A 24,071-nucleotide genomic window follows, 5' to 3' on the forward strand; every position below is an offset into this window, starting at 1 on the left:
TACATTTCAGCAAATCGTAAAGAGCACAAATCGAATGACAAGTCTAGCAAATATTAGATAATGAAGGGATATGTATACATTTAGCTTAGACTAGTGTAGCATCAAAAGTTAATATATTACATTATGGATGGGTTGAGTGCTCAAGAAACGTTTTAATTTTTATGTACTGTTATACATAGACAAATTAAATGGTAATGAGAAATTTTTGAACCTACTGTAAGTTCTAAAATCGCATTTATAAAGTATATATATTATACACAGAAACCGAGGAGAGACCGAGCATAATTGAGGACGTCGTTATATAGGAATTGACTTTATTTAAACTAATACTAAACTGAACCCTACTGACAAATGATTAGCTTACTCACTTGCATAACATACTATCACTCACTCACCCTTCAACGAAATCGAATCTTTTCAATTCAATTCAACTCAATTCAAACTCACTCACATCCAAGTAAAACGGAATTATATAAAAAAAACATCACAAAAAGTGCTATAAGAAACATACATAGACAACATCAAATTCCTACGAAATGAAAGACTTTAAAATCTAAGCCGTTAAAAAAATGGAAAACCAAGCAAAAGAAATGAATACTATACACACGATAAACCATGATTATATATAAATATTGAAATATATATATGAAATTTACACATGGCGAAGAACATCTCTAGTACATTGATATTTGTTAAGAGTCGTTGGAATTTGTAGTTTAATTGGATTGTATTTCATACACATATAGGGAACGCTGTTAGGGTAGACGTGTAACTCGAGATCATGTATATTGTATATAGAGCATTTAGCTGCGCCTCCTAAAAACCAAAAAACATAGAAGAGCCACAACGGCAACCAAATCTACAAATGCAACAAGTAATCGACATTTATTTTCGAATCCGAATCAATTATTTGCTTTTGTCCTCAAATCACAGCCGAAAGAAGAACTTCTAGCAAAGTAAGACACAGTTTAGCCAAGCTAATTGTTGTATAAATACGAGTAAATAGAAAAAGCAAAGGTTAAATAAATCCAGAATTATTTCCAAGGAAAACACAAGAAAGTGAAATTCTACTGTTAGTGACAAAATAAATATGAACCACGACAAATGGTAGCAATATGCAGGAAAAAACAAAAGGTCAAAGTAATGAAAAACTCGGTATGTTCTTATGAATGTAACACTAACGAATTAATTTAAAGTTTAATAAAACGGAATAAATGAGAATTTTACTGAATAAAAAACACAAAACAGAATTTAACAAATAAATTACTTTTATTTATTGGGTTGGGTCATTCATTCACAATTTACAGGATATTAAAATAAATTTCAATGAAAAGTAAACCGTTTTCTTATCTACACCATAAACAAAGATGCCACTTGAGTTGACTTTTGTTTTAATTATTGGTTTAAACAATTTATGTGCCTTTAAAGTAGTAAAATATCCTAAAGCTTTATTTAAAGGTAACTTTTTTAAATTTCAAGTTCATTTGCTTTTAAAGGTTGATACTTAATAATTATCGTCAATAAATTTGTTTCTTAAAATGCAAATCGTTCTTAAAAGCAAGCATTTACTTCGCACCACACCACAGGGCTTAAAAACTTTGATTTGCACATTGCGTATTTTTTCAGCCTAACATTTTTATTTAATAAGCTTTAAAATTACCTTTTAAAGATGGATGCATGTTGAAACAAGGTGTTCATAAGTCATATTAATATACATTAAATTAGCGTAGAAAAAAAGTATTTAACATTGAGTAGATGTCAAAACTTAACATTTTACATATGGGTTGTGTCTTGGTTAATGATTTCTGTTTATTAGATGCGAACTAAATGTTATTCAGGCATGCTCTGGTAATCGAATTCATAAGATATTTACGATTTCCGGCACTTTTGTCTAGCCGAAATCAAAAATAAATAAAAATAAAAAAAAAATATCAAATCAGATCTTATTTACTAAGGAAAAAAAAATAGTTTATGATGTTTATTTCTCATCACCACAAAATCATTTTGCCACTTAGTTATTTTATAAAAAAATTATTTCTGACCCCACCTCAGATTTTACAAACAAAATGTTGCAGCTTAAGGCAAAAAGTCCGAAAAGTGCAATTGATTTAAATGAATTTAATGTCGGAAAAGTGCAAGTTTATGGCGAAATTTAAATACCAATTTGTGCAAACTGATGGGGAAAATCAGAACGGCAAAACCCTTTAAAGGCAGTGCGGCTTACAATTGCTGACGACGAACTTTCAGATTAATGCAATTAAAATTGGCTTTACGTCGACTAACAATAAACCGTTGAGAATAGCAAATGTGTGTTAACGCAGTTCCGGAGTTCTGGCAGCAGTTAATACCAATTAGAAGCATCGTTGCAGCACTAAATCAAGGAAAAAAGTTTCAAGGCGTGCAGCAAGCATAGGGAGGGAAAATGTCAGCCACTCAGCCAAAGGATACGGCATTGAAGACTAAGGAGTCGGCGGCTGAAACAGCAGCCCCTCTGGCCCCACTCTCTGCGAAAACAGCAGGAGCAACGGGACCGAAATCAAAAATAAATAAAAATAAAAAAAAAATATCAAATCAGATCTTATTTACTAAGGAAAAAAAAAATAGTTTATGATGTTTATTTCTCATCACCACAAAATCATTTTGCCACTTAGTTATTTTATAAAAAAATTATTTCTGACCCCACCTCAGATTTTACAAACAAAATGTTGCCGTCGGCAGCAACGAAAGTTGCCATACTGTTGGTGAAACGAAACAAGCAGGTAAATATATTTATAAAATATAAAAGAATTTAATAATTAATTTAAAGAAGGGCCAAACGTATTGTTTGTAAATTATGCTATTCAATAAAAAAAACTCTTACTTTATCACTCGTTTCAGATATGTGATTGTTTATGAAATTATTTGATATGTGATTTTTAATACAATTATTTATTTTTAGCGTAAGTAGAAAGACTTTAAAATTATTTAAACTACTTGTTACTCAATCAAAAAAAAAAACACTTACATATAAAACATTTTCGTTTATATAATATCCTCATTTTAAATAATTTACTTTTTGTTCGCGATAGCTTACAGTGAAAATAGTTAATAACAATTAATGTCCCTTCTATTCGTATCAAACATCATGGAGTCCGCTAACTGTTTCAAACTGGTTTGATTTTTAATTCAGTTAAAATGCGTAGTTTTGAAATTATCTGGAAATATTCTAAAAAGTCATCACTGCTTATTAAGACGTACTCGTTGACAAAAGCTGTATGCTATACCAAAATGAGCTTTACACTGAGAGAATTAAAAATACCAAAATTTAAAAGTCGATTTTAAAAGTTGTGATGGTGCTCCACTAAAATTGCCAGCTTAGATATTTTATTGAGCAAATGGTTTATTATGCTATAATAATAATTTAGTTTATTAATAATTAGACATATATGTATCTACAAAACTGTTTAGCTAAGTGTAATCAATGAAAATAGAATGTAGCATTACGGTTGCTTTTCTTTCCTTCCCCTTGCTTAAATGTTTTTTCTCCTTGTATTTATATTTCCGTCTCAATCTCGTTTTCACTCTCTCTCTCTCTCTCTCTGTTCGCGGCACCCTAATAGCTTTGCGGAAAATGCATTGCAAAATGCGAACGCAAACTTAGTTCACTTCTCACTCTCACGCAGTGCTTTCGCTAAAAGTGTGTTTTTGTGTGTTCAATAATAAAACATATCGAATGTAATAATGAAAGCAATATTTGTTGTAGAGCTTTTGTGAGCTTAAACATTTTGATTGTATCAGATGTTGTAGTCCGCGGAAATGAAGTCATTCCATTAATTATAGTGCGAACTTGGTGCAGTGTAAAACATTTAATAGAAACAAACATGTTCTTGCCAGAGTAAAACTGGCCAGCAAACGAGTTTTGTCGCACTCGCACACACCCGCAAAGTTCTCGCGTAAACATGTCTTCTTTGTCCCTCCTGTTTTTGCATTTAGTTGCATCACACACACGTACGTTATAAAAGCACGTGTTGTGTTTGCTCCCACCTCCACATTAAAAACAGTTGCGACTTTTGATTGTGTTTGTGAGAGCTGGTCTGGCTGCCTTGCTTTTGTCTTGTTATTGTTTGGTTTTTGCCATAACTTTGTTTACTTTCCTCTTTTTTTCATACAAGCCTCGTGTATTTTGTTTTTGTTCTTGACTCTTTTGGCCTTATTAAATGTGTGGGCCATAACAGATATAGCCAAGATATTGGTTATGGGTGCATATTTTCCACACATCTGTATTTATGTAGCTTTAAATTCGAGCTTAAGTTCCCTTATAACATGCTCGCTTGGGTTAACCGGTTTTGAGTTTTGTCGAACCGCAGAAACCTCCTGTCTTCTGATTAGTTCCCACACATATCAACAGGTAAGCTGCAGCTCGAGCCGCTTGTGTGTGAGTGAACTTGCCACCGCGGACACATCGGAAGTTGCTGCCCAGCCGCCAAATGCTGAAATTTCGAAATACAGAATCTCTGAACTTCCCCAGAAGTTCAAACGCACACTCACACACATAGAACTCACAATGTAGCGCAACATGCTTCTTCGTCCCCCACACGCCCCGCTGTATTGACCACGCTCTCGAAAACCTGCTGTCGCTGCACAGAAATCAAAAGTGAACACTCTGCACGCGGCCCTTTCTCCTCCCCTACCCCTCAACTCGTCGGAGAGCCCCTCGTTGGGCGCCAAATAAAAACGAACGGCAGTTCGTTGCCTTCGTTCTCGGCTCGCGTGCTTCGTATCTTGATTTCTGCCCGGTTCTAGTTGGCTAAGCCATTCGGCTGGCACTCGGTCCGTCGCCTCGGCACTCGTCGGCTCCCTCTTCGGGTGGGGCTGCGGCGCTCGGCCCACTCCCACTCCACTCGGGCCCACTCGCAGTCAGTCGGCAGGCAGAGCGTGAGCAGCCCGCAGCTTTTTCGTGGGGAGATCGCAGTTCTTCGCTTGCCTATCGATGGCGTTCCGGAAATCGTAGTTTTTAGGCTTTGTTTAATTTGGTTAGACGGCAGTTGGCGGCAATAAAGAGCAGTGGCAGTGGCACTACATTAATTATTGATAGTACGCGTGTGGCAGACAAGTTGGCCCCGCGATAAGCAAATGATTAGATTGCGATGTGTTTGCTCGCGCGTCATTGTCAATAAACAAAAGCTGGCTTGCAGTCACAGCGACTAGGCGGTTAACCTGACTTACCCGTTTCGGTTTCGCATTCGGTTTCATTGCCGCTTTCTTGAGTTTGTGAGCACTGCGTTTTTGCCAGTCTTGCAGAATGAATTTCGGTGTGCATCGGAAACAACCGAAAACGAAATAACAATCGGCCATTCACAAAGCCATTTGCCACACTGAAAACGTCTGAAATATCAATCGTATTGAATAATGTGTGTCATAAGTGCAGAAGTAAAGTGCAGCTTAAGGCAAAAAGTCTGAAAAGTGCAATTGATTTAAATGAATTTAATGTCGGAAAAGTGCAAGTTTATGGCGAAATTTAAATACCAATTTGTGCAAACTGATGGGGAAAATCAGAACGGCAAAATCCTTTAAAGGCAGTGCGGCTTACAATTGCTGACGACGAACTTTCAGATTAATGCAATTAAAATTGGCTTTACGTCGACTAACAATAAACCGTTGAGAATAGCAAATGTGTGTTAAAGCAGTTCCGGAGTTCTGGCAGCAGTTAAGACCAATTAGAAGCATCTTTGCAGCACTAAATCAAGGAAAAAAGTTTCAAGGCGTGCAGCAAGCATAGGGAGGGAAAATGTCAGCCACTCAGCCAAAGGATACGGCATTGAAGACTAAGGAGTCGGCGGCTGAAACAGCAGCCCCTCTGGCCCCACTCTCTGCGAAAACAGCAGGAGCAACGGGACCGAAAAGTTTAACCTCCAGCGCTGCTTTGTCATTGTTTGATCAGCTGAAAAACAGCGTCAATGTAAACAGTTTGACAATTGGCGCCGGCGTCAGCAACAACAGTAGCCCAGAAGCCATCGCATCTAAGACAGCAGCTGCCAGTACACCCACCGCCCCCCTGTTACATACCACCACAACCACAACCACACCACCCACCTCCAAAACCCCCTCTCCGTCCACCAATATCGAACTGAAACCCCCTGCCAAGCCCACGCGACCCTTTACCTCGCCCAGCACCATTGGAATCGTGCAGGGCACCAAACGGGGGGCGGGCGGAGTAGTGGGCGGGCTCGGTGCCCAGGCAGCCAAATTGGATATAAACGCATTGCGATCTCAGCTCTATCAGGGCGCCAGGAAGACTGCAACAACAACAACTCGAGTAGGAATCGGCCAAACAACAAGCGTGACAGCTGCGCCAAGAACAACTGGAGGAGAACGCGGAACAAAGGGGTCGAAGAAGCGGTGTCTGGATCGGTACGACTCGTCGGAGTCATCAGACAGGTGAGTGAGCATGCTGTGGGCACACTAGTTATGTTCTCAACTGTAGTCCTTTGAGTTCAAAGGATTTAAAAGGTTGTTTGCGATGTCTCTTAAACTTAAATTCAGTTGCCAAGGTAACAAATAGGTCATCTTATAAACATATTCTTGGGAAACCATAAACCATAAACCATAATATAATACTAGATCAACGTTTTTCATAAACATTCAGTAGCAGTTTACCCCTCCCCTTTTCATAAACGTCTTTAATGCCTTCATTAAAGGCCATAACAATGCCAGCAGCCAAATGCACTAGATGCACTGCCTTGCTATAAACGGAAATGCTAGAGTGTACGAGTATCTGCGAACCGGCTGACTGTGCCAAGTCTGAGCCAAAAGCGAATGCTCTAAATATACACACACGCGCTGTACTGCCAAAAAGTGAGCCAAAAGTGTGATCTGTAAGCCACAAATAGAATGCAGCCCATCCCAAGCATGATAAACGCTTGAGCCAAATCTGCAATGCTCAGCGAGTCTGGATAACTTAATAGCCGATTGAGCAAAATTTATCGGACAGGTAATCGTTTCAATAATCGCACAGACCTGCAAATGTCAGTCTTGTAAGGGGCCCACGAGGCACGCGTCTCATACATTGCGTATTTATGGCATACAGATACATTTGTATCTACTCAACGGGCAAGCCACAAAACCTCTTGCCGCAATGCCAACTAATTTCCGCTCATTAAAAATGCGCAGCACAGTGGAGGCAGCAGCGGAATGGAAACAAAGGAAGAGCAAAGGCCGCAACGGACTGCAGGCATTCGTATCTGGCAGATACGCACAACCAGCGTTCACTTATCAGCCGCAAATGGCGGCTGATGCGCTGCAGTAGCAGAGCTGCTGATTTTCCATTTGTGGCACGTGGGCGGTTGAGCAAACGTCGGCGGCTTCCTGGCTGCATCCATGTAGATATAGATACACATAGATGCAGATACTCCCATACTTTGGACAAAAACGAATCTGAAAAGTGGATGGTGCTCTCTGCCGATCTGCTGCATAACTGTCGATTATGCGTTACTTATGTTTCGGTTGTTCTGAAATGGTTTTGATACCATACATATCTTTTTTGTATACTATGTTACTGGGGCATTTGTATCTGGTTTCGTAATAGAATGGGGAGCATTTCGTCAACTGGCCTTATCACTGTCCTCGTATCAGCCCCAACACCCGTCCAAGATCGCGTTCCCTCGTCGACTGGTGAGTGATTTCGGTGTTGCTCCTCTTCGTTGGCAGTCGGAAATCATTTAAACTTTTGGTCGTTGAACTCTTTTTGATTTATTTATTTTGTTTGTTTCTGTTTCTGTTTCTGTTTTTCTTTCCCTTTTGCTTTTGTGTGTGTGTACTTTTTGTTGCCGCCAAAAGCACTGAATTTTGTTGTAGCTTGTGTTTGCCATAATTTTTTTGTTTCTGCTGGCCTCGTGTTTTATTTTGATTTCGTTGCGTTTCTCTCAAGTCTTTCCACTTCAGCTACAATTTGCATCTTGGCAAAAATACCGAATTTTGGAACTAAACTCTCTCTCGTTCGCTGGCTCGTTTCAACTTGTAACAGCACCATGTGAACCTAAGCCCAACCCCACTAAGCGTAGCCATTAAATGTATGTATTTATTTTCAAAAAGCTAAACAAATAAAAAATACATACATATGTACGTATGCATTTGAGTATAATCAGCGAGTAACATCCGCAGCTTCGAAGCAGAGACATTTAACTTTAATTGTCGCTCATAAAGCTGAAACACAACTGCAAAAGTAACTGCCTACTTCAGCACCACAATTATTGCTGCTGCAATTGCTGGCGTCGTCATTGCTTTTTGCACTGTCGCCGCACTGAGCGAGTGTGTGTGCTATTGATTTTGTCGACTTTGGGGTTACAGGTTTTCCACGTTTTTCCACATATTTCCACGAGACCCCGAGAGCGACCCACTGCTCCAATGGCGCGACTCTTTGCTCATGCTTTTGCTTTTGCTCTTGCTTTTGCTTTTGCTCTTGCTGATTGTGTGCTGTTTCTGGTGCTGTTGCCATTGCAGTTTTCGCCAAGTCATGCACGGCAGGCGGCGGGCGGCGAAGGAAGACAATCACCCTGAGATATTGTGTAATCGCCCACGTTGATTTATCTCGTTTAAGTGACTCCGAAACGGCAGTACTGCAACAGCTACAGCAATAGCAACATCAACAGCAACAGCAGCAGCAACAGCAATTGCAGTTGCAATGACAGCGGCAACATCGCGCGATGACATCGAAAGTGTAATATAATAAGTTGCGATTGCCAGTGTTTGTATCTCCTTTTGTTGCCGTGGGTCGTGTACTCAGAGTGGTCGTGCTTCTGATGCTATTTGCCATTTCGAGGCTTCTTTTTGGCCTTCTATCAATTTGAGCTAGTTCAGCTTTTGCTGCACTCTCTTTCTATTTTTAAAATAAAAACTTTGAAAAAAAACCAAACAAAAGCCGCTTGAAACTACCGCTTAGTTGGCGGTAATCGGGAACGATCTTCGTAAGATAGCTTAATCCTTTATCCGTATACTGTTCAAGAAACTTTCATTCCAAAAGGTTGGCCTATCGATACCTTTAACCGATTTAAAAAACTAATAAATAAGAACAAACTGTCGCGAATAAAATTGAGTTGAAGTCTACTGTGTGTTTTTTTTTTTTTTTTTTTTATTACAAATACGGCAGGAAAATAAAATCTTCAAAAGATACCATCCACCGTCCGTGAATGGCATGCACGATTCATAACTCTTCAAGTAGAGTTACGCCTACGTACTAAACAAAAACCTCCGAACGCTCTCCAGTCCTTGCTACGCTCACCGGGACTTCCAGTCAAGGTATTACTTCGGTGAGCAGGATGTGGTGCCAGATCGCAACCCCACTTTTGTTGCGTTGCTGCGAAACGCTCCTTCGCTAACTCTTTAGTCGCCTTTTACGACAAGCCGAGCCCGCTGAGGTGGTATTCTTGCCCCGCCACCACACGGGGGTGCTCTTTATCCAACGGGTCTGCTGGCCATCTCATCGATGCGAACTCGTTTCATCATGCCGATGATAATGCCATGGGCCCTTACCCACACGGTTTTGTCCGCCAGCATTGTGCGCATTAAGTTCCTCGGGCTGAGCGGAGATCCAGCAAGAGTCTCCAGTATCTCTCTCTCTGTACGGAACCTAACACAGTGCAGCAGGATATGTTCCGCTGTTTCGGCTGAGTCGCTACAGAACAGGCACAGGGCTGAGTCAACATGGCGAAACCTGAAGAGGTAACCCCGGAAGCAGCCGTGATCGGTGAGAAATTGCGTCAAGTGATAGTCCACCTCCTTGTGTTCGCATCCTGCCCATTCAACTAGATCTGGGATCAGTTGGTAGGTCCATCTCCCTTGTTGCGAATCATGCCACCTAGTCTGCCACACTCCATGCAGCCAGTCTGTGATCTCTTCTCCGGAAATACCTTCTCGCTTTAGGTATTGAGCCTCAATCTCTAGATCGATCGGGGGGATGCCCGCAAGAACATGGGCCGCATCTGACGAGATTGTTCTGAATCCTCTGATCAGTCTAAGGGCCAGAGTCCGTGATACTGCACGCGCGTTGTCCAAGTACGTCACTTTATTTGTGACACTCCTCCAGATGGGGGCTGCGTATAGAAGCGAAGATTTCGCGACCGCCACGAGCAGCCTTCTGGCCGGCATCCTGGGTCCGCCTATATTTGGCATGAGTCTTGCCAGTGCTGCTGCTGTCATCGCTGCCTTCCTGCTGGCGTATCTCGCATGCTCCTTGAATGACAGTCTGTGGTCTACAATAACTCCCAGGTACTTAAGGAATCCAGCTGACTCTATTTGGGCGTCTTTGACCGAGACCCGTATACTCTCGACGGCTTTTCTGCTGCTCAACAACACCACTTCGGACTTGTGCGCAGCAATACTTAGACCGGCGTTTTCCAGCCAGCTAATAGTTGTGCTAATCGCTGCATTGCTCCTGTCCTGTAACTCCGGTATTGTTTTGGCAACCGCTGCAACTGCCACGTCGTCTGCAAAGCAGAGTAGCTCCACTCCTGTGGGCTTGCTAATGGACAATAACCCGTCGTACATTATGTTCCACAGGATTGGTCCAAGAACCGACCCTTGTGGGACACCTGCAGAGACGTGGTGATTTCTTGGCCCGGCGTCAGTATCGTACCAAAGTATACGGTCCCTGAAGTAGCTGCCAATGATGATCCTGAGGTATCGAGGAATACCCATGTTGCGCATGGCCCCGAGGATTTTTGGCCATCCAGCCGTGTTAAACGCATTTTTTACATCAAGCGTAATGATGGCGCAATACTTCTTGGTGCCACCTAGCCATCGGTCTCCATCAAGGGCGGACTTGGCCAGATCTCTTAAGGCAGTGAGAGCGTCGAGGGTGCTTTTACCTTTCCGGAAACCATACTGGTGCCTATGTAGGCCATCGGGGCTCTCAGTGAACACCTCAATGCGTGCGTATATTATGCGTTCGAAGAGCTTTCCCACGATGTCCAGCAGGCAAAGTGGGCGGAAACTGCCTGCAGCGTTGGTAGGACCCTTTCCTTTCGGCAGCAGTACCAGCTTCATGTTCTTCCAGCGGGATGGGAAGACGCCATCAATCAGGCACTGTTGGAAGGTGTCCCTGAAGATTTCTGGCCTAGCATTTGTGGCAGCCATAACTACGACGCCTGGGATGCCATCGAGACCAGGGGCTTTGTTGGGCTTTATCCTTTTTGCCGCTTCGATGACCTCACTTGCAGTGACACCCGGGAAATCCGGGGCAGGGATTTCTTGCGCGGGTTGCCATAGGGTATCCTGATTTGGAAATAGCTCTTGCACGATGGTTGACAGTAGGGCTGGGTCCTGTGGAGTACCACCAGCGGCTTTCAGCTTGTTGCTAACCATTTTGTAGGCGATTCCCCAGGGGTCTTCGTCGACACTTGCCAGCAATTCTTTAAAAGCATTTGCTTTCGCAGCAGCTATGCCGTTTCTAAGATCTGCACGTTTCGATCTAAAAGCCTCGTGAAGTTCCGCGTGCTGAGGAAATCCTCTGGCTCGTTGCGCCTGTCTCCTTGCCCTGAAGCATTCCGAGCGTAGGTGGTTGAGGGAGCCGTTCCACCAGTAGACCGGAGGTTTGCGTTTGCCATTTTTCTTCTTTCGCGGCATCGCTGCATCGCATGCAGCTTCCAGCATCTTCATGAGCGACGCCACCATGGATTCCGCATGCCCAGTTGTTTGCTCCATTTGCTCGATGCTAAAGGCCAGCATGTCCTTGTCCAGCTTTCTGATGTCCCATGCTTGCCCAAGGGTGCTCCTTGCATGTCGTTGTGCGATGCACGACGAGCGGGCGCTGAATGTGATTAGGGCATGATCGCTCAGAGTTACGTCTTCCTGAACCATCCAATTTGCAGTGGAGGCTAGACTTCGGTTAACAAAGGTGACGTCGATGAATGATGTACCTCTGTCGTTGTTAAACGTGGGCTTGCCACCATCGTTCAGCAGCACCAGATCCAGCTGGTTCATGGCATCGATAACGGCCCTACCTCGGGGGTTAGATGTCCGGCTTCCCCATTCTATTGCCCAGGCGTTGAAGTCACCTGCAATGACTGCCGGCTTGCGCCCTCTAGCGTGGTGTATCAGGTTGTCTAAGAAGTCCTCGAACAGGTCCGGGCTGTCACTTGGCGGGGCATAGCAGCTGTATAAGTGGACACCCTTCACTTTAGCGTACGCAATGCCGCGCATTGGCACACTTTCCTGGTCCTCTATGTAGAGGTTTCTGCAGCATATGACTGCCGCCTTACGGGTAGAGTCGAAAAGAGCTCCTGCATTTTCCACTCCAGGGACGTACGGTTCGCTTAGTAGCATGACGTCAGCATTGCGCTCTATCGCTGTTTGGGACAGAAGACTCTGTGCAGCTGCGCAGTGATTGACATTAAGCTGTAGTATGTTAATCATGGATGCGGCGTCTTAAGGCTCCTTTTGTTGTGCTCGCTTTGAAGGTAGGGCATGTAGAGCTACCTGTCGGGTGGTTCCTGTCTGTGTCGCTGTTGCAGATCAGGCAATTCGGCGGGTTGACACAGCCTTTCGCTTTGTGGCCTTGTTCGCCGCACCGGAGACAGCAGCCCGAGCGATCAGGCTCCTTGCAGTTGAGTGCCCTGTGGCCGTAGCCCAGGCACTTATAGCATCTTATGGGGCGTGTGTCCTGGATGATGCGACAGCGAGACCAGCCAACATTTACTGTCCCCTTATTCAGGACGCCAATTGCGTCGTTAACGCTGAGCGTAACCGTCGCCACTTGGGTCCCATCTCTCATTTTGCGCAACCCACGCACATCTTCTGGATTCAGCTGGATCCCTTCGAATTGGGAGGCCATACAGCTATAAAGCTCCATTGCGGTCGTCGCCTCATCCATGCCACTGCAGGTTAACGCTATTCTCCGCGCGCCCGTGCGGACCGCAGCCATTTCCCGAAGGGATTCTTCGATAGCTCCTCTGTATTCGGACATACTTGCAGCAGCTTTCCCCTCCACTTCGAGCAACAGCTCTCCTTGTTGGGTCCTCCTGATTTTTTTAACGTGGCTGCCCAGTTCTGACAGGCACGGGTCTGCTTTAAGTTTACGGAGCATGTCCGTGTACGAGGCCTCTCCAGTCTTCTTGATTATGATGGCCTCCGGTTTTTTCCGTAGTCTCTTAGGTGCCACCTTGGTCCACTCCGAATTTTTGTTACCCTCTTTGGCAACGGACGCAAAGCTGGGCGGGGCAGGCTCGTTCACCTTATGCATCTGCAAAATCGCGTCCTTGCTAACCAGTAGCTTCTTCTGGGGAGGCTTCGTCGGGGCGCTCCTTTTGCTGGCTGCCGGGGCGCTCGCAGGTTTGGGTTGCGCTTCCGTCTGGGTTGCCGTACTTTTTGCGGGGGCCTCCTTGGCTTTGGCCTCCTGCAGCTGTATAGCTCTGGCATTTAGAGCTGCCAGCTCCGAGATCACACCCTTGGTTTCCCGGGTAACGTGGCGCTGCGTCTCGAAAGCTGATAGCAATACCGCTATTTTTGAGTTCATCATGCCCAGGATGCTGCTCAGATCCTCGTTTTTGTAGGCCGACAGGTCTAGTGGCCTAGACGGCGAAACAGGCGGTGTTCTTGATGGTGCATGTTGGGATGGCACACTGATGAGGTCGGAGATCTTCTTCCTATTCATCTGGGATGTTGAGGGGGCCAAGTCCTCTGCTGCAGTAGCTCCACCGATGCTGGGTGTTGACGTAAGCGTCTGAGGGACGGCTTGCGCTACGCTCACAGTCGCTGGAACTGGCATTACCGCTCGCTCCGTTAACTCCGTGATTCCCACTCCTTTGGAAGGGGACCTGGACATTCTGGCGCTTCTTTTGAATGGGTCCACCACGTCGTCGGGGGCAGTGCCCCCCGCTGGACCGTCCATTGATTGACGGGTGTCAACCCTAGTTTATCCTTTGCGAAAGTGGAGCACCAAATTTAGCAGGGGTCCCACGTAGGCCACGGATTTCTCCTAGGCGTTGGCTGATGGAGGTTATTCCGCCTCTTCTCGGACACCAGAGCCTCTACTTGGGCACCGAGATGGTGAGAGGTTGATAATTGGTCTGCCCGCGACCTTTATGCCGATTCCCTTGCTAAATATTGGTCAACTCCACACAATTTATATATAAATATATAATTGTTGGGTTTTCGCAGTTTCTATCAAGTGTCCACTTCTAAACGAAATTCAAATTAGATATTGTTTGAATATTATTGTTTAGGTACCGGTACACGATTCGGCTGTTGGAGCAGCCCTGGCAGTGCCGATGGTCTGGCAACGCCCCTAAGCTCCGATCACTTGCCGACGTAAGTTGGCAGCGCTGTCAGCTGTTGATCTCAGCTGCACCGAATTGCAATGTCATAAATATTGGCAATTTACCAATCGCTCGCGTTTTTTCACTTTTAATCGCGCCGAAATGATGCACATTAGCACCGAGTGGCTTTGGGCAGTTATTCCGCCAAACTCGCCGAGCCGTCTTCGTGATAATAGGTTTTTCCGCGCAGCGTATAAGAAACACGTCCGATTTTAGCAAATGCAACGAGATGCCATCCAAGTCTACTGTGTGTGGCAGCTTTGATATGTATGTTGCGTTTTAAACATTGAAGACAAGTACGTTTCGGCAAAGATATAACCATATAATCCATAATTGAATACCCTCTAAAAATCTCATTGAGAACGTTTTTAATATTAATGCTTTTGTAATTGTTTATATGGGAAAGACATTTTTATACCCTTTAATTAAATACTTTAAAATTCTCCTTTCCACTACCACTAGCTGAGTAACGGGTATCAGATAGTCGTGAAACTCACTATAGCGTTCTCTCTTGTTTGCTTTAGTGTTTTCCTTGCACATTTTTTATACATTCTGCTGCAGTCTTTTGCTTGTTGTTTCTTTGGCGGGATTCCCAGTCTTCCGCTTGTATGCCAATCCCCTTTTTGCCGCCTCTGGTTCAGTCTGTCCTTGTCGCACCTCCTGCTGTCTGCCCTTTCAGTTTTTATTTTACATTTGTGTGCTGCATTCCGCTGTGGTCGTTTCTTGTGTGTCAGTTGTGATACCCTACATCACGGGAGATTGTCTGCTTGTTAGTTTTTAGGCCAAAATTCCGACTAAGCGGTAGTAGTCGAAAATATGTGTTAAATAGACACAATCACTTTTTATATGCACGAGCGATATGCGTACATACGTAAGGTGAATTGTTATTAAATACATACATCATCAAGTAAAAATCTCCTTGTTCTTAAATTCGTGCCCGCGCATGTGTGAGTGGTTGTGTGAAAAGCAGCTTAAACACGAAATTAGAGCCTTCCCCCTCCGAACCTCCAGATTTCCCCTGAGGGAGCGCATTAAGTCGTAATAAATGCTGCCTGGTTGCATGCTTTGTACATTGACCTCAAAACGGAGCAAAGCCGCCGTGCCCCTCCTCCTCCTCCTCCACCGCCTCCTGCAACGCCCCTTTGGGCTGTATCTCTTCAGCTGGGATGCTGTTCCTTTGTTGTTGCATTGTTTTTGTTGTTCGTGTTGTTTTTCGTGCACATTTTGCTAAATAGCTTCTATTTACGTTCCACGGAAAATGCAATTCGCAATAGTAGAATGCAGACTCTTTTCGCCGTTTGCAGTTGTTTTCCCCACTCGCACGCTACTTTGTCTCTACAATCAATGGCTGCAAGGCTGGAGGGGGGCGAGGTGACGGCGGGCGGACTAGTTGCAGTACGTGCGCGACTTTTCGGGGCCGTAAATCAAAATGGCAAAAACCCGAAGCCGGTCTCAAGCAGGGATTTTTTTTTGGGTGATCTGGGGCTTGGGGTGTAAAAGCAGCTATCTAGAAAAATTAGGTAACAAAAAGTGTAATATAATGCGATTTCCGCCCGCCTTACGTAAGTTGAAGTGCGATTTCACTTATGTATATTATTTTTATTATAGACGTCTATCATGGGACAATGTGCAAGTTTTTTTCTTTTCTTTTCTGTCGCCAGTCCACCCTTAATTCTCACAAAATTGCAATATTGTTATGCTTTAAGTCTAGAATCTTCAGTTTTCATTTATTTTACCCATCACTGCCTATCGATTTGCAAAGAACATGTCAAATAACCTGGATCTACATATATGTATATAATATATATATAAAATATATATATAAGTAATATAGAAATATACAAATAGATTTCGGCTGAACCTTAATTTCAACTAATCAATCCCGTACACCAGTACATAATTCAACCCTTAAATTAGGGCTGTCGCAACAGAAAGTGCCATCCCGGCCCAAATATTCCATTTAGGGCCTGCCCCAAGAGCATATTTGTGCAACAGATGCATAATTTATGCATCGCTTACACATCTCATGCGCAAATCGAGCCGCCAGAATCGCAGTGCGTAGTGCGCAAACCCCGTTTGAAAGAAAGCCAACAAACCGACCACTTAATGGCATTCTAATGCCGGCCGCCAAAATCAAAATCATATTAGTCAAATGCCTGGCTGTGCCCGATTTTGCATATATTTTCTGAGCGCACTTTTGGGCCAGCCATCAGCCAACATCACATACTGAAACGCGGTGAATTTTCATTAATTATAACGTCAGGCGGCGCGATGGACAGGCGTCGTTCGCTCCCCCTTTCCGCCCTTTTCCGTTAGCCCTTTGGTCTACACTCTAAAAATATATTTCAGAACAATTTTTTTTCGTTATGAAAAAAATGAACAGGAAAACGGATATTGATCCTGATATAAATGAATATATATATCCTGACATATATAGATATATATATATAGTCCGAAAGGCTGCCTTCTACCTGTTACATACTTTTCAACGAATCTAGTATACCCTTTTATTTATTTGAAGCTAATACTGTAATTAGTAAGATCCGATTCTAGAGCTTGCAATAACGTAAATTGCTGAAATTATAAAAAAAAGTTTAAGTCAACCATGTTTATTGGGTTGCAACTTTATTTGTGAGTGTAGTGTGTGCTTCGTTCAGACACAAGGGCATGCCTTCCTGAATCCAGCGTGCAGCTGAAACAACAGCAGCAAAGCAGTGCAGTGCATCGAAAAGCCAACTCCAGCCCCTCGAACTCGTATTTGTCCCAACTGACATCGCTGGTCAGACAGGCATACAGCGAACTAACTGACGGCCATTTCAGGCACTGGCTTTTTTCGAGCTGTGCCCTAGCGAAAATTAGTCATTAACTTTTTAAGCATCGGCTGGACAAACATGGCGTATGAGTGATGTGCCATGGCGGCCATCCGGTGATAAGCCCAACAGCAGCACTCAATTCTGTGGTGCATGTGGCAATTATTCTGCCGCTGCAGTAATGGGAACAGCTGAGGATGCAATAACACTGGAATAGTCGTCACTCGAATATTTAGGAGAGATTTACAATCATAAATCTGCCTTGTGTTGGTGCCTCATGAAGTCATGTTCAGATAATACGTTTAAAGGTTTATTTTCGTTTATTTTCTATCAATACTTCGTATTTTTATTAAGTAATTGTACCATAACCATACCAAAAATCGCATCTGAAGAAAATTGAAATTGTTCTTTACCTTGTTATACCATATTGTTTCTGCTTCAAGTTTCCACTTTGAACGCAATTGCTTTTCCCCTCTTGACATTGACCTTGAGATGTGCCCTGCTTTACTTCGAAGCTCGACCGAAACACAAACATAAAATAAGAAGCTTTTAAAAAGAAAAAGTGTAACTAAATGACTGAATTGAGTTGTGAAAAGCTGAAGAAAAGCAGAAATCTAGTAAAAGGAAAAAAAAGAGCTAACGAGCGGAAAACGCGGGCAGAAAACGTGAATGAAGTATACATCAAAGTTCGTTAGAAGTCGGAACAAGCAGACAATGAAGAAAATTCTAAGGATGATTTGAGACGTGAAATAGGTGCGAAGTGTGATAACATTAGGCCATTATAATCAGCTTAAAAAGTATCAGCCTGACATCTGATTAAAGTGAATTGAATTGTCAATCGCAGCTGAACATTTTTACAGTCGTTCGTGGACTTTTTTGGTGCTAGTATGCTCGTTGTGGTTCTCGACCACTGTTTGGTCCATTGATTTGACATGAAATGTTATTTTAAAATATATGAATTAATAAATTTCCATAGGCAATGTCACATAAATTGTGTGACTCTGTGTGTACTTTTATTTGCGTTCACGCGTGAAATTAGTTTGCGGTTAGGAAGGGCAAAGCGTTTGTGATTCTAATTAGCTCATATAAAATCAAATTGAACGCATAAATACGCTTGTTTTAAAATATAATTATTTTAAATTGCATTTGGTAGCACGGCCAGTGGCAGTGCCAGAAAAAGCCAGGAAACCAAATGGTCATTAAAAGTAAATTAATCTTATAGGGAGCGATGCAAGGTACTTCAGCGCTTAATTTATTTTGAATTGGCTTGTTGAGAATCTTAGTTTAGGCTCTCTAGTCGTTTTGTTGTTGTATCAAGACGTTTATTCTGGTCTATACTGTTATTTAGGTCAAGAAGAACGAAACCCAAAGTTTTAAATAATATAAAATACTGCTGATATAAACATATATTCTGCAGTATGTTCAATAATCGTGTTAGTTATAATTGGTTATTTTAGGCTTGTTTTGCTTGTGAAACTGTTATGTTACGTCTGCCGCTTTTCACCGCCCTGATTAAATTTTGAAGTTGAGTTCATTAGAAATTCAAATGCCTCTACCGCCACAGCAAGCAGCGAAAAACAATAAACAATTGCATCAGCGCATGCGAAGCGTTGCAATTTCACTACAAATTGAATGATCCAAGTCTCTAATGGCGATTGCAATCGATGTAACTGCTGGCACATTTGTTGTTCACTTTAGTACCTTTCGCCGATGAAACTCAAGAGTTTACAAGTAAACAATGCTCCATACCGACCGAATACAATCCTGTTATCTTTGCTAAAACTGGCATCCTGTCAAGTATTTAAAACTTACGCAAGTTATTTATTGCTCTTGTACAATGATCTCGAATTTCTACGCTTTATTTCATTTAATACTTTGTTTATTCTAATTGTTTATTGGGATATCATATCCCTCCATTTCGCGCGCTGTTATTAACACGCGATTTTTGCAACTTTTTTTCATTTTATTTTCATTTTATGAAGATGTCGCCATCGAAGCGGAGCGCCAAAGACGGCGACTGTCCTGCTGAGCTGCCCTTGTCCTTTCGGTGTTGTTCCTGCGAGTTGCGAGTTCCTTGGTTTTGGTTGTTTAGCGCTCTGGTGCTGTCTATGTATATTCTTGTCTCATTTTCATGGGCCATTTACGTAGACAAAGACGTGCGGCATGTTTGTGTATACGTAAGATACATTTTCGGTTTGGCTTGGTTCCGTCTGACTTAAGTCCAGGCCTCTCTGTGGCTGCTGTCTCTACATCTGCTTCTGTCTGGTATATATACATATATATACTATCTATATATGAGTATAGTGTGGTTGGGAGGGGAAAGCAAAATACCGGTTCCTTGAAAAAGTTTTCAAAGTTTCCGATGGGGTGTAAAAAAAGTTTATGAATAAAATAAGAACAAATGCTTTTTTATTTCCTTCATATTTTCTTTCCATTCTGCCTTCGTGCTTATTGCAAAATACCTTTATGGACAAAAAATAAATGAAAAGTGGCTGATTGTTGACCAGTATGGAATGGCGCGGCTTTAAGTCGTCCTGGCATTCCTCAAACATTTTCAGATGGCGGCGAACTTCCCTTTTACTTGGAACTAAGCTTTCCGCAAGCCACGAACATTTATTTTTATTTAATTAAAACGCACTCCAAGGATTTAGTGGAAAAGTGCGTGAGGGAATTTTTGTTTCATTTCTGTGTGTCTGTGAGTTTTTCGTTGGGCGGCAGTCGTAAATGTGTATGATAAATCAAAGTAATAATTGTCCAGTGTGGAGAAGTGGGGAACGCCTTTGGACGAACCACTTTTCTTGAGACTCTAAAATGTTAACTACGATCATTAAATTGACACTCAAATGCCGGAAAGTTCAACGACAGTTCGTAGTCACTGAAAAAAGTTAGTGACAGAAAAAATTAACAAATATTTGTATATTTGCTTAACTTATACTCGACCGATGTTTGTTTGCCTTGGGATTTTTCATTTTTCCCCCTTTTGCTTTATCAAATGTTTGCCAAGACATAAAACAAACCAAACATCCAGGGTGGTGCACAGGCGATCGAGGAGAATTACTGTTAAAAGTACCATGCAGGAACTTATCAGATAGTTGCATAACTCAGGATAAGTGGGGAGCGGCGTCGAAGTTCTTATCACTCAGTGTATAGCTCGAACCACAATGAGTCAAGCAAAAGTGTCACAACTTTCCTACACTGAGCAGTATAAAAATGTGACAACCCGGGGATACGAAGGCAGCACATGACGCACTAATGACCTAGTAGCCTAAATTTCTGCAATAACCATTGTTTATTTATCTAGCACATATAATTTCCTGACAAACCATTTCAAGGAAATGGACTACAAAATTGTTTTTAACTGGTTCTGTGTTATATTCTTACTATTTATCACCATTTACAAAATACATTGTCGTTGAAAAGTGTAAATAAATTTGGGATCAGGATCACCAGCCGAGTCGATCTAGGCAGCCCCATTTCCATAGAAACTTATGATGTTATGCTAGGATCTTTGTATGCAAATTAAAACTGATATCGATAAAATTTCTAGAACCTTTTTAGAGGCATACCATTATTGTCAGTTCACGACTAAATATAATATAATAATAAATTAATATACATGAATTTTTAATTTGACAATAGTTTTTCAACAGATTGGACTAGTCTATTCCTCTTAGGTTATTTTAAATTTGGGCAAGAACAATATTAAGATAAGAGTAACTGTAAAACAGTAATTAATCTCTAACAGGCCTTGCAATTACGCATATCCATGTTAGACCCCTTTTTTCCCAAAGAAGCGCTCATTACGGGACACTAGATCGAAACAGAATTAAGGATGTTTTTGATGGGCTTTTAAGGGAGTGTCCTTGATTCCCTTACATATCTCCAGCCTGTTTCCTCGCCAACCAAACAAGTGTGAGTGCGTGCGACAATTGTCTGTGACACAAAATGATTTTAATCATAGTGGTATCAAACACGCAACCTTGGATGAAGAGCAAAGGGATTCGGCTTCAACAAGGGCTAACTAGAGTCAGCATTTAACCCTCGACAGGCCCTCGCTATGACACATGTGAAGATCCCAGGGAGATGATAATTTCTGTCACTTAATTGCCGGGCCTTCAACATTACAAAACTTTTGTATGGCCGTTGTTAACATAAAAAATTTTTTTTTTTTCTGTTTTCCCTCACCAGCTAGCATTTTAAGCTGTGAAGAAGTCATGTTTTGCCTAATGAGAGCCCAAAATAAGCCAAAAAGGGCAAAATACAGAATTCCGTTTGCATATGCTTTGTTTGGACTTATTGCGGGTCGCTTAAAATGGAGCGGTTAAGGTAATTGCAGATACTTTGGCGGCCATTGAGCGATCGGAGGCGTTGCCCCTGGACTTTTCACTTTCTCCCCACATCCTCCTGCCACTCAAAACACTTTGGCTTACGAGTCACGCGATATGCTGAGGAAGCCCTTCAGAAAACCAAAATGAAGAGTTGTGGTAGAGTCCTCGAGGACGTTGACCAAATGCAATTGATGAGCAGTGGCGGTGACTCCGCATAAAGTCGGATTGGAGAGGGTGTTTCACGGAAGGGTTGTAAAGGCCAGTACAGGCCTACAATGGCTACGCTTGATTAAAAATCCCACCATTACCCAGTATGGTTCTCTGATGTCCGTATCTCCGCGGGTTTGTCCGTTTCTCCGCGAACAAATGACTGAGTTGCTCCACAGATGGCGCCACAAATCATCTGTGTGCGGTTGCCTCTGCATCCGCTGATACCAAATCGCCGCTTAAGCGCCTTTAAGTGTTGCTTTTAAGGGGCCTCGCCCTCAAGCCCACAGCGGCCCTAAAATGAATCTGAGCCAGTATGATGCAGTAGTAAATGCCGTCGTATCTCTGCCGAGTATCTCATGTTGCCAAATATATCTTCGCATCTCGCTTTGCCCGCGACAACGCATTTTAATCCTTCATCCTCGTCACTGCGGCCCTCGTAATCATCATAATCAAGGGGCCGAAAAAGTGTGAAATTCGGGGAATCGACGTGGAGATCTTGCCCCGCTCGCTTCTCATTCGGGGAAGTTCTTGAACTCTGCCAATGTCACGGGGAAGCAGCAGCATCAGGGCCAAGGAAGGCCCTCTGCAGTTGGTCGGCCAGATACATTCGTATCTGTATCCGCCTACCTGTATCTTTGGCACGTCGCCGACGTCGACATGTGTTTGCCGTTGTATTTTGTATACTTCATGGCGATTTAATGTACTGGTCGTCGTCCCCGGCTCACTGGCTGTGTGGTTTTAGGTTTAGGTCCACCGGGTTTAGGTCTGCAACGCCGCCCTACCTGAGTCGCCACAGCGGAATCACAGGGTCTCTCCTTAAAGACTGCCCATGTGCCTTTAAACTTGTTTCAAATAATTTCAGACTAGACGTGCATAAATCTACTTAACAACAAAACGGAGAAAAAAAAAAGGAAGGCAGTCGAGTCCGATACCAAAACCTAAGCCAAAGCCCAAAACCAAAACGAAACTTCGAGTTTGCGACGTTGCTGCTGCCTCAGCTGAGATTTGGCTTTTGTCGGCACTTGTTGGTGGCAAAGAGCGGAGCTGGGGAAGCGGCTCTAGCGCGCTTTCTTTGTTGCCAAGTTTGAAGTTGTTCTCGGGCCTTGTTGTTGCCGTCGCCGTCGCCGTTCCTGCTTGCATGCTAAATAATTAAGTTAGCACTTGTGCGCGCAAGAGTGTGTGTAGCAGATGGACACACTACATGGAGCGGTACACTGCAAAAAGTGGTCCATTTAGAAGGAGATATCTTGCAGCAGCGGATACAATAGGGTCCCAGTTTTCTGCCAGTGCACGCACGATGACAGTTTTGTTCGCAACACTCTGCTCTTCGTGTATCTCAGACCCCTGGTTTCCTAGTATGATAAAGTGTATGCCGAATACTTGCTCAGCAGACAAGACACCATATTTGTTGTTCCTTTGGTTTTTATTGTGATTCTTTGGAACTTTTGAGCGCACATTACAAATTCACGGAAATCCAATTTATTGTACCCATCTCGCAGCGATCCCCAAGTGGCTCTGAGCGCTTTATCTACGGCTATCAGCCTGTTGTCCCCATACTCGTAGCTTTTGCCCGAGCAAAGGAAATTTACTGCCAGCCGATATACTTGATCCTGGCAGGACGGTCCAGAATTCCTCCTCGCCTTTAATACACTTTTCGGTTATTCGCCAGCTCTCCTCTGGCACTGTTAAATGTATCCAGTGACTGCCATATCTTGCGCACCTTTCCCCATGTCAATCCGGGCCCAACCCATAAACCCTGACTGTGTTCATCACCCTGGCAGCATTCTTCGCACCCAGCCGGTGAGTCAGCCGCTCTTGGGAACTGGATTTCCTTTTCTTTGTTCGCGGCTGCAGCCTCTTTGTACACGTCGTCCACATTCTGCGGAAGATCGGGAACAGGTACGAAGGACTGTGCTTAGACCGGGTGTAAATGATGCTCGTCGTTGGCAAAATGACTCAAATGCATTCATATTCACCCAGCTGACTAACTCTCTCGCACTCTTTGCATACGCATTTTATTAAGACCTGGCTTGAAAGAAACCGCCAGCTGCTGCAGCTGTGGTCTCAGATACATTGGACAACTGCGTCTCAGTTTATTGCTTTAGGTTTCTTTGGCTGGAGAAAACAAACAGTTTTACGAGGTTTGTGGGCGTTAGAGTGGGCGTGGCAACATGGGTCAACAAACTTGCGTCTATGTCTCTGCTACATGCTTAATGTCAACCTTCTAGCTTTTATAGTTCCTCAGATCTCGACGTTTATACGGACAGACACACGGACGGACAGACGGACATGGCCAGATCGACTCGGCTATTGATCCTGATCAAGAATATACATATATACTTTATATGGTTGGAAACGCTTCCTTCTATGTTACATACATTTTAACGAATCTAATATACCCTTTTACTCTACGAGTAACGAGCATAACTATATTA

At 43.2% G+C, this 24,071-nt stretch overlaps 1 protein-coding gene across 1 annotated transcript in view; it reads left to right on the forward strand.

Annotated features, from left to right (window-relative positions):
* The first annotated feature begins 5,590 nt into the window (after positions 1 to 5,590).
* Positions 5,591 to 24,071, forward strand: part of LOC120443983 (zinc finger protein jing) — a 114,581-nt gene continuing 96,100 nt past the window's right edge. Inside the window, exon 1 of the mRNA XM_039623457.2 lies at positions 5,591 to 6,417. Within this exon, the coding sequence (XP_039479391.1) occupies positions 5,768 to 6,417 (650 nt within the window). The 5' untranslated portion in view covers positions 5,591 to 5,767. The remainder of the gene's footprint in view (positions 6,418 to 24,071) is intronic.

This window comes from Drosophila santomea, chromosome 2L, assembly GCF_016746245.2.
Source record: "Drosophila santomea strain STO CAGO 1482 chromosome 2L, Prin_Dsan_1.1, whole genome shotgun sequence".
Taxonomy (NCBI): domain Eukaryota; kingdom Metazoa; phylum Arthropoda; class Insecta; order Diptera; family Drosophilidae; genus Drosophila; species Drosophila santomea.